The sequence below is a fragment of the Sebastes fasciatus genome, chromosome 13, assembly GCF_043250625.1.
Source record: "Sebastes fasciatus isolate fSebFas1 chromosome 13, fSebFas1.pri, whole genome shotgun sequence".
NCBI lineage: Eukaryota > Metazoa > Chordata > Actinopteri > Perciformes > Sebastidae > Sebastes > Sebastes fasciatus.
Genome location: NC_133807.1, coordinates 7,206,097 through 7,216,992, shown reverse-complemented (window position 1 = coordinate 7,216,992; position 10,896 = coordinate 7,206,097). Strand labels below are relative to the sequence as shown.

Sequence of the window (10,896 nt, the reverse complement as noted above, 5' to 3'; positions counted from 1 at the left end):
TCAGTAATAATAATCCTATAATATATAATAATAATAATTATAATAGAACACAGTGGCCATTCTGCTGCATAACAAATAATTTAGCTTTTGATACAGTAAGTATTTTGTTGATAATAATCCTATAAGTATTTTTTTCAATGCAGGATTTTTGCTTGTAATGGAGATTTTTTACAATGTTGTATTTTTACTTCAATTACATAAGGGATCTGAATACTACCAATAATACCAGTGAGACTTGTGCTAATGATGGTATTTTAAATTTGAGCAAGACACGTGTTTATAGTGATATTAACTTAGATTGCTGCCCCCCTCTGGCTTAATGATCATAGACTTGATATGTGAAATATCAATAACACAGGCAATATTGTAGGTCTGCTGCTTATTTCTAATTAAAAGGTTTAAAGGCTCTTATATCATGTGAGTGAAACAGTCAAAATAATTAAGATTTTGACTCAAGATAAAGAAACATTTGACCAGGGATGAAAAGGACACAGTTTGAGGGCTGACATGAGACTTGTGTTTAATTAGTGTGACTTCAGAGTTTCACCAACAGTGATATCTTTGTCTTTTTCGGTCAAAGGTGACGACTGGTGACACTATTCTGCCGGCAGGCTCCACAGCCTGTGGACCTCGACTGGGCTTTCAACTGAAATGACCCCTTTTAACATGGTCATATGATCCAATGTTAAAATAAAAAACACATATAAAATGAGCAGAAACAGCAAAGTAAATATGATTGAGGCTTATTAGATATTCAGAACATATCTGGGACAACGTGTTTAGCCAACAGAGGTCAATAAGACAATATATTTGATGACGGATCTTGTTTGTCTTTTTTTCTGATACTTTCTATTACAGAGACAACTTTCTGATAATGTGCAGTCTCATTATAACATTACTGCAGTTTATTTTTTAATCTTAATAGCTTAATTAAGAGCTGACAGAAAAAAGATCATAAGAGCTGGAAAAAAATGGAAAAACATTTAAGGAGCTCCAATTAAAATCATGGTGATAGAATGGACAGGCATTTTTCTACAAATTAATTTAAGAAGTATGAAAACAGGAAAAAAAAAAATAAAGCCTAGGACTTGCAGACTAGTTGGACAAAAGTCTCCTTTTGAATTTTCCTTAAAGGTGCAGTGTGTAGGATTTGGCGGCATCTAGCAGTGAGGTTGCGGATAGCAACCAACTGAAACTTCTCCCGTGTGCCAAGCGTGTAGGAGAACTAGGGTGGCCGGCGTGAAAACATGAAAATGTGAATGGCTCTATCTAGAGCCAGTGTTTGGTTTGTCCGTTCTGGGCTACTGTAGAAATATGGCGGCCGGCTCCGTGAAGAAGGTCGTATCTACTGTAGAAGGTAACCCGCAAATTCGAAAACTTGCAAAAACGACGACCTATGCTACTACCATTCAGAGTCAATGCCTAACCTTTACCATCTCGTGAGAGTTTTGCAATTTGCGTGTTACCTTCTAGACACAAGCCATGAAGAGGACCCGTATGTACTGTAGATACGAACAGCTCATTCTATGGTAACGAAAACACCATTCTTATTTTCAGGTGATTATACACTAAAGAAAACATACTTTTTAATATTATATTCCATTTCTGTCAATAGATCCTCCTAAATGTTACACACTAGTCCTTGAAGTGTCCTTTCTGTCTTTCACACACCCACACATCATGGAGATATAACTACACTATCAAAGGCCAGCCTCGCTATGAGCATCTGTTTGTATCTACTGCTCTTTATATGCTTGTTAAATATCCATAATGTGCTACTAGTGTATAGTTAGAATAGTCCATCGACAAAAAGATAAAGGTATTTATTACATTTGTTTTCAGAAATAATGAGGAATCGCTCTTCTTTCTTCAATAAATAGAGTACACGACAGTGTGCGGGACAAACATTTGGCGTGTGTACATGGTAACGTTGTGTGATAAAGAAAAACAAAAGCAGGTCTCGACAAGGAACTTGGTATCTCTCCATTGTTTTCATTTCACATTCACTCCGCTTCACTCTGAAGCCTTTTGGAGAACAGAACAAACAAATCAAAGCTTCTATATAAGAAAGTGAGAAATCATCAAGAGTCCCATCTGTCTTAACAGGAAAAAAATAAGCAAAGTGGTAAAAAAACAACAACATTTGTCGTGATAAATGTCTTATTATAACTTCATGGAAGGCACTCTCATTAGCACCTTTTTTTTAAAATTCTCCCTCTCACAGGCTGAACCACATGGCAGTATGGCAGTATGGCAGTATGGCGGTATGGCACAGCAGGGTACAGGAACAGGCCTCTGGTAACCTTACACACCAGACAATGAGGTCTCTGGCTCAGCAACAGCACAATAAAAGAGAAGACAGACGTTCATTATAATCAACAAAGTAAATAGTGGTTCCCTTTTAAGTATGTTGTAGTCCACACGTTTCTTCTTCAAGGTGTACCAGCCACCTCAGTAAATGAAATCCATCGGCATGGACAGTAGCTGTCACAAAGTGTTTTTAACATTCAAATGTGCCAAGCCAAAGGTGTCCTTTTCCTTAAGCTCCTCTTTGGTTACTCCTTCATCAGCCGTCTCTCAACATTAACTCAGTCTTGAGGTATCTGGATCAGCTTGTGTGGGAAGGATCCAGTCTTCAACAATGTCTCTTGTTCTTTTGGTGACTTCATCTGTGTATAAAGCTATCGCACGTCTTTGACATTCATCAGACAGCTTGAGAAGCTTGCTCAGTAATCACACAGGTAGAACAGTGCTGCTGGTATCAGAGTTGACTGGATGAGGTGTGTCGGGCCCTGTGTTGGTGTAGATACTCTGAGGAAGGGAGATGTCCAGACTGGATGAGAGGATGTTGTACGGCAGCTCCATAGACTGGCGGATACTCTCTTCATATGTTGGAGGAGGCTGTAGGAAACACAGAAAAACAAGACAGAGTTTGAAAATACACCACTTTTTTTAGGTACACTGTTCTGCCATAAAGTCTATTGTTATGATGCCTATAAATCAATTTTAGCATTGAGGTCATATTTCACGGTGGTGTTGTACTGGACTGCAATAGGGAGGGACGTGTAAAGTATGTGAATAGGGAGGACAAACTATTTGAAACACCTCTCAACATAATGTAGTCCAATAGAACACCACCTTCGACTTTTAACATGATTTCCATAATTATTATCATTATTTAATATTTTATTTGTTTACATATTAATATTTATGCAATTTATTTTCATGAATGTTGATTTGTTTCTATTAAAACTACATACATAGGAACTATGTTTATGCCCTATGTTGTGCAGAGAACATTTAGCAGTGGCAATTTCCTCCAAGAAGACATTGAAAGCAGCAGAAGTTTATGAACAGCGATTAAATCTTTCAGTGGGAGGATTCCCCGATGAGGTCTCCAAACTACGTTTCAATCATGAAAACACACACGAGAAGTGACACAGGCAAAGTTCACATAACAACCTGTTCCCATGTCTTTACTACTTCCCCTATGTAGATCAGTCACTGTGTTAGGTGTTATGTAGGGTGTTGGATGTTATGTCATGCAAACATCCAACACCCTAGGTGCAACAACAACTTTGGTCCGTGTTGGTCCGTGTTGCATATTCAACAATAAAGTTCCTATTGTTGTGGCGGTACTGAGTTACAGGTGAACCCTCCGCCAGGTTTCCCCTCAACCCGTCTGTCTTGCGTTCTCATTGGCTGTAGTTCTCTGACAGACTCCGGCAAACCTCTCGGCTCGCGTCTTCGAGCAGTTCACACAGAGCACTCGAGGACGATTTTGCGAGCGCCGAGCCAACGCCGATTTGCCTCTGATCTGGGCTTTTTGTCGGGGAGCTCCAAAAACTGTCGGCGAGCAGAAAATCAGGGCTTAAGTCGTGTAGTGTGAACTAGGCATTAAGGTGATAACCACAAAATTCTTCAGGACAGACAGAAAATGTTTTTGGTTTTTTTCACAGGATTAAAGTGTTGCTTGGAAAACATCCTGAGGTCTGATATCTATCCCTAAAAATAAGTGGAACATGTTTGTATTTACACTACCAATTAATCTCCACGTCGGCCGCCTGGAACATATTTGTCTCCAATGCATTATCTTCCTGATCACATCTGGCAGATTCACACTCCCCGACTGGGTCCTCTTATCTTTTAATTGCTTGGGGACCCTCAGGCGACAAGAGCAACCCTACAACCCTGCCCTCTGTGTGATACACACACACACACACACACACACACACACTCCAGGCCGCAAAGTTTTACTGCTATCCTGCTTCAGGCCGCAGGACAGACAGGGGCAAATTAAGGGGCCATCAGTTGAACTCTGGTCAGGGGGGAGGGAGACCTTTCAGTGATGGGTTGACTGGAAAGTACCGTGTGTGAATGCGCTTTCTTTGTGTGTGTGTGTGTAAGAGATGGGCAGCCATGCTAAGGACTGTTTAATTAAGGAGAAAAAAATGGGAGGTCAAAGAGGAAAAAAACGCTAGAAGACAGCAGCACAAAGCTGCATTCCCGGGCACTGTTTGCACACAGGATGCAGGCTTTAATTATGTTTGATGTGCCTTTTTCTCATTACCTCGTTTGCTCAAGCGTCATGCGAGTCAAAAGCTCAGCGAAAGATCAACACGGTAAAACCTTGAAACGCGGCCGCCAGCACAACTCACCAGCGGGCGCGAGATGAGCCGATAGCGCGTCCTGTTTACCGCACTCTGAATGCAGCCTAATCTTTGAACAAGCTCTTGTTACAATATTGTATGACAGCGTGGTCATAATAGAAAGAGCCTGCTTCTTATTATCTCCACTCATTGTGAAGCTACACGCGAGGGGCCTCCGTAATAAGATGAGTTTACACGAGCTTGAGCATTATTTGAAACTGTAATAGGAGTACAATATCTCCTCTGTTCCCATGGCTCAACAACAGCACCTGAAATACTTCATTGTCAAAGCATTTGTGACTGTATCAAGCGCTGCGACACAGCCCTAATCCCCAATTTTAGCCGACCTCAGTCACAATGGGTCCATTGAGGCCGAAGCGGTCTGCGATCATCATGTGGATCTGCCTCTGGCGGTCCTTCTTTCGGACGCTCTCGTAGGAGGGGAGCCTCGGCAGGGGGGCCTCCAGTGAGGGCAGGCTGTAGCTGGAGGGCAGGCCCACGTAGAACAGCTGACCTGCCTGCTGAGACACACACAGAAAAACACTTATGAGGGACAGGAAGCAGAAGCTTTTATTTGTGGATCATTGAAACCACTTTAAAGCACTCACACTCCAGAGGTGAGTACTACTGAGGTCCTGTTCAGACCTGGTATCAACATGCGTCCTCAGTGATCACAAGTGGACAGCTCTAAGTAAGCAAAATGCAGCTGCTACAGTTCTAACAAAAACCAAAAGAACTGATCACATCACTCCAGTACTTAAGTCCCTACACTGGTTCCCAGTAAGTCACAGAATTGATTTTAAAACACTACTGCTTGTTTACAAATCACTAAAGGGGGTAGGTCCAAATTACCTCTCAGATATGCTTCAGCAGTACACACCTACGAGACCTCTAAGGGAAAAAATCTATTAGTAGTACCCAAGAGGAGAAGGAAACATGGTGAGGCTGCTTTTAGCTGCTATGCTGCTCAACTGTTAAACAAACTTCCAGATGAGATCAGAGATGCACCAACAGTGGCCACTTTTAAATCTAGACTCAAGACCAAACTGTTCTCAGATGCTTTTCTTAATTGATCAAATGCTGCACTTCACTGTCTTTTGATTGTTTTTGTTATCCTTTTAATTTTTTTCTTATAACTTATAATTTTAAATTCTTTTATTTGTTTTTGTCATATGCACTTTGTGCTCTTTTATCTTGCCTTTATGTATATAAAGCACTTTGAATTGCCTTTGTGTATGAAATGTGCTATTTAAATAAACTTGCCTTGCCTTGCCTAAGTACAGGTGTGAACGCACTCAAGATGCATTGAGGACGCATTGAGATCCGATCACTCAGACCACATTCAGAGGTGGTCTGGGCCACATATGGCCACTTCTTTTAGCAGTGTGTACGGGAATGTGTCCTGGGCCACATTGAAGGACCGCCTATCAACTGACGTCCCGCAGGGATCCGCGGCGTCTCACTGCGCTCCACATGTGAATAGACAGGCAGACGCGAGCGCTTGGCCTCGCAGTATGGAAACAGCTTCGTGCTCTACTGTATCCTGTCGGTACAACTGTAGTTTATTAAAAATATATCTTATCTATAGCCTACATAATCTACAGACTATCAGACCAGGCACGCAAAGTGCATTATTATCATACTGTCGTTACCTTACCTTATATTTTGATGTCAATAAAATGTACCCAAATTCAGGAATATGTAGGATATTACTACTGACATTCATGTGATATTACGTCACAACGTCTGCGCTGTATTAGCCGTGTGTTTACTACGTGTTTATTTGCATATAGAGCGGGGAATGAGATTGGATCACAAGTGGTCACTGGAGACGCATTCTAATACCAGATGCAAACAGACCTACTTAAAGCTGTCCACTTGTGTTTGGATCACTCAGGACGCATGTTAATGCCAGTTAATGAGAGTGTCTTTATCTGCTGCCACAGTGTACATAGAAGGGAAAGCTGATGCTTTGACTGGCTGACAGCAGATGATGCTAATGCGGGGCTCTCTCTCACCTGAGTGTCATCCATGATCTGAGTCTGCTCTAGACAAGAAGATCCCACCAGAGTCTGTCTGCTGCTGTAGTACTGAGGAGGAGCGTCCTGTAAAACAAGCAGTAATGACGAGCTGAGTTATCCATTACACGCATTCATCAGCTTATATTCTAACTATATGGATCCTGCTGCAATTAGTCACTTATTTAAGCCCAATTGAGCAATGTTCATGCCTTGTTTCATCACTGTAGACACTGTCTGGTTTAGCAATACCATAAATTATCCAATCAATAAGACGACCACCCTCCGATTTCCGTGCCTCCTCCCAGTCCCACCCACTTTAAAACAAGACCTGTCAGCGTCTCACTGTATGAGGCGAAAGAATCCTGAAAAAAAGACTGCCAGGAACACTAGGTAATTGCCTGGAGTCCAAATGAGTCTCTTTTGTGTGGAGAACAATGTGATGTCCTACTGTGTCACCGGGGTCCCTAGGCAACAAACCACACTGTGTGGGCCCTCTCTTCCCGTTGTAACTGCAGCAGGTACCTCTTAACGAGCACACTCCAGTTCACATTATGGCCTCGTATGTCATTTGGGCCGGCATTACAACAAAAGTCAATTTGTTGCCTGACTGGGATTTAAATCCAGCGTGAGGATAAGAGATGTTAGGGCAACTTTTGCTGCTATTACTGAGGAGATTTCCTCTCAGAAGCAACAAAAGGGTGAGTTCAGCATGTAAAAAGCAGTATTAAATATCTGATTTATTATTTTCCCAGGCCAGTTAAACAATGACATCACTCACACTTAGTGTGACGCACTCCGACGACCTTTGCCATAACCCTCACATCATTTCAGCGAGAGACCCAAAAAGGTGATGGCAAAGGTCACTTTCCCCTCACTGGTTTGTACTTTTAAGAAGCCCAAAAAAAAAAACTCCTCAAGAAAGAGAAAAAAAGGGAGACTTGTCCTTTTGTCTCCCGCCAGTGTGAAAAAGCACAACCGTGTAAAATCAGTGTTGAAGTCGGGGGAGGACCCCAGCGGCAGTGTGCCTTTTTTCACCGCCGCAAACCTAAAGGAGATCCATTGTCCCCGTTGTGTCCCCAACACCCACAGCGGGGCCTGCCCACTATTCATGGTGCAAACTGAAGCAGGGAAAGGTATGTGACGATGAAGTCGAAGACATGAAATGTCCCACAGGAACACAATGAGAGAGTGAGAGAGAATGACTAACCTTCACTTTCTGTCTCCTTATAATAAAAACAAAAAAAGCCCTTTCCCTTTTCAATCATATTACGCCAATTACATGTAAGAATCAGTTTCAGGAACATATCAAACAACTCTTAAGTGTATTAATTATCCCATAACAAATGAAAATCAACTCTGAAAACACAGTCTGTCACGTGTATTTTACTGTACTGACCTCACTGTAAATTAATGTTTTCTTATCAGACACATTGTGCACAGATACTTTACTAGAGGCCACTTTGTACCAGTGAAACGCTCTGTTAGTTCCTTAAATGGGACTTCACCATTAAAACCACAGCCGAACAGACCTTCCTGTCCGTTGAAGGGGGAGGTTGTTATGAGTTGCTTCTCTGCAATCCAAAGATAACACTCAAACTTCGCCCCTGGGACTCACAGAGGTGAGAAACAAGTCAGGAAGAGGAAGCAGAGGCAACCAATGAAAAGTTACCTCTGTGTTTACATGTCCTTTCCACCTCATCCTGCACCATCGCCTGCGGGCAGATTTGTGATGTTGGAGGCATAAAAAAATACATCAATAAAGATATAAAATGCCTCCAACTCCCTTAAAGATTAAGTTGTTTTGCTTCACCTGCGATGCTGATGTGAGCAGCAAAAATCTGATTTGCAGTGATTTAATTAGGTGCTGAAGCAGCATCAATATGCGCGGTAAGTGCTAATTCTGTCCACTTCCATTAGAGCTGCTGTGGCAGATATTTCTGGAGGGCCAGCTAATTCAACTGAGGCAAATCCACATCGCCTGACAATGATCATATCAAGTTTATTGTAGTCCTTTTTCCCACAGCCATGCAAATTGAATCTGACACTTTGTAATGGCCCGACACTGAGTGGTGTCTTTGAGTCTCTCTCTCTCTCTCTCTCTCTCTCTCTCTCTCTCTCTCTCTCTCTCTCTTCAGTGTGACCTCAACAACTGTGGATCTGGATTCAGATTCAAAACTGAACATGAGTCACTAAAAAGAAAAAAAAAGAAAAAAGAAAACTCAGCACAAAAGGCACTTTCTCCCTTTTGTTTTTTTCTTACCATATCTGCATGTGGCCCCTGATAGGAGAACACTTTGCAGCACTGGAGATCCCTGCGGTAAATAATGGACAGCAGCACCACAATAACCAAAAAGAACACCAGAGAAGAAACTGTTTGAAAAGCAGAGAAAGAAATGATTGTTAATCAACTGTGAAACAGACATACATTGTGTGTTTTTATGGCAGTAAAAGAACAGTGTTTGCTTTTAAGAGTTCAAATCTGTGAATTTAGCAAGTTGATTCACTTTGAACAGCTCTGACTGACAGTCTGTCTCTAGAATTTGAAAACTTAAAGGTTTAATTTCTCTTTTTGCTCTACCTGTCTATCAAAAACAATGACAGCTGGAACATAATAGACTAATTATGCCATTAACTGTAATTATGGTTTAGAGCTTTGAATGTGATCAAATTAGCTGCTATCTATAAAAACACATTATCATAGTGCAACCCTTATCACAATGCTGCAGTATGGCTCAATTAAACTATCCAGAGACACAAAACAAAATCTGCTTTCTTTATAATAACAGTTTAAATGTTTTACTTACAGGATGCAGCGACCACAGTGAGTTGATCCGATGTCAGCTGTGAGGAGGGGATGGTTGGACTCGTAGTTGTGGACATGTCCTCTGTGTAAACTGTTAGTGTTCCCTTCAGAAATCCTCCTGAACTCATCAGACTCAACACAAAGGCTCTCATCTTATCGGAGAAACAAGCGATCCGCTCCTCTTCATTGTCTGCTCGGTGACAGTCTGTCTATACATGCGCTCTGCTCTGCAAGTCCGATCACAAACTCTCCACTCGGTAAACACGCCACAGCGTGTGTGTGTGTGTGACGCGCCCTCTCCAGCCGCGTGACGTCGCTCTGGCTACGCGCTGGACGGCGGGCTGGTTTATGGATGAGAGCAGCCACAGATTTATTATTACACAGGCTCCCAGAAACAGCAACTTATCATGTGTTAGGCACAGATTACAAACGGTCCAGTTGATGTTCATAAAGTAGCTGCAGCTTCCTCCACCGTCTACTTATTATAATGTTATCCAGACCAGCCGGTTAACACACCGGATGCCTGAGCTGGAGTCCCGTTGCCCCTGGAGACAGCGGGGGTCCCATCCTCAGATGGTTTCTATACAGACAAAGAGCCTAAATGTAGCATCAGTATTCATGAATCAACTTAAACTACCAGGACAGCCTTTACATTATTGCATTGCAATATATATAACAATATTTGGTTAATATAGCAATTATAGCCATTTTAACTTTAATAGATATAGAATAGATATAGGCCCTGACATTAGAGGACCTGACATGAGATTATTTTATTTTGTTCAGAAGTGGCCATTACTTTTTTTTTTTTTTTTTTATCTTTTACATATTTTTTATATTATTATTCATTTTATTATTAGTTTTTTCTATATATTTTTTTCTGTTGGTAGGACTGTTGGTAAGACAATACACTCTTCTGTGAGCTGTACATTTTGATTATATAGATAGATAGATAGATGGATGGAAGGTAACTTTATTGATCCCGAGGGAAATTCAAGATTCCAGCATCACAGTTCCATAGTGCAAAACATGTTAGTAAAAAGGCAGTCAAAAAGTTAGTAGTGCAAAGTACAAAGTACAAAAAAATATACCAGATATAAAAATACAAAGAGGTGAAGAAAACTGCTAAAACTGAATATAGTGCAGGGTAACAGCTGTGATACAGGACTATTAAAAAAGTGAATATAGTGCAGAAGAGACTGTTAAAAATGAGTATAGTGCAGGGTAACTCATGTGACAGATTGTTAACTACCAGTGTATGATTATAATTCTTGTATGACCTTTCATATGTTTCATATGTGTTTTACAAGTTTCAATTCATAAAAGCACAATAAAAACAGCGTTATAAAGAAAAGAAAAGAAAAGAAAAGATAAGAAAAGAAAAGAAGTGGCCATTACTAAGGGTGCACTGATACCAATACTG

General features: G+C 41.1%; 1 protein-coding gene across 2 annotated transcripts; it reads right to left on the bottom strand.

The window, feature by feature from the left end:
• Positions 1-2,584: 2,584 nt before the first annotated feature.
• Positions 2,585-9,755, bottom strand: LOC141780073 (uncharacterized). Of its 2 annotated transcripts, none has more exons than XM_074655146.1 (5): positions 9,475-9,755; positions 8,931-9,040; positions 6,668-6,754; positions 4,997-5,170; positions 2,585-2,901 (listed from the first exon to the last, which is right to left on the bottom strand). In XM_074655146.1, exons 1-5 carry the CDS (start codon positions 9,623-9,625, stop codon positions 2,734-2,736), a joined length of 690 nt encoding a protein of 229 aa, XP_074511247.1. In that variant the 5' UTR covers positions 9,626-9,755; the 3' UTR covers positions 2,585-2,733. The 2 variants fall into 2 exon arrangements, with proteins under 2 accessions (XP_074511247.1, XP_074511248.1); XM_074655147.1 differs by having other exon boundaries at positions 4,997-5,167.
• Between the last annotated feature and the right edge of the window lie 1,141 nt (positions 9,756-10,896).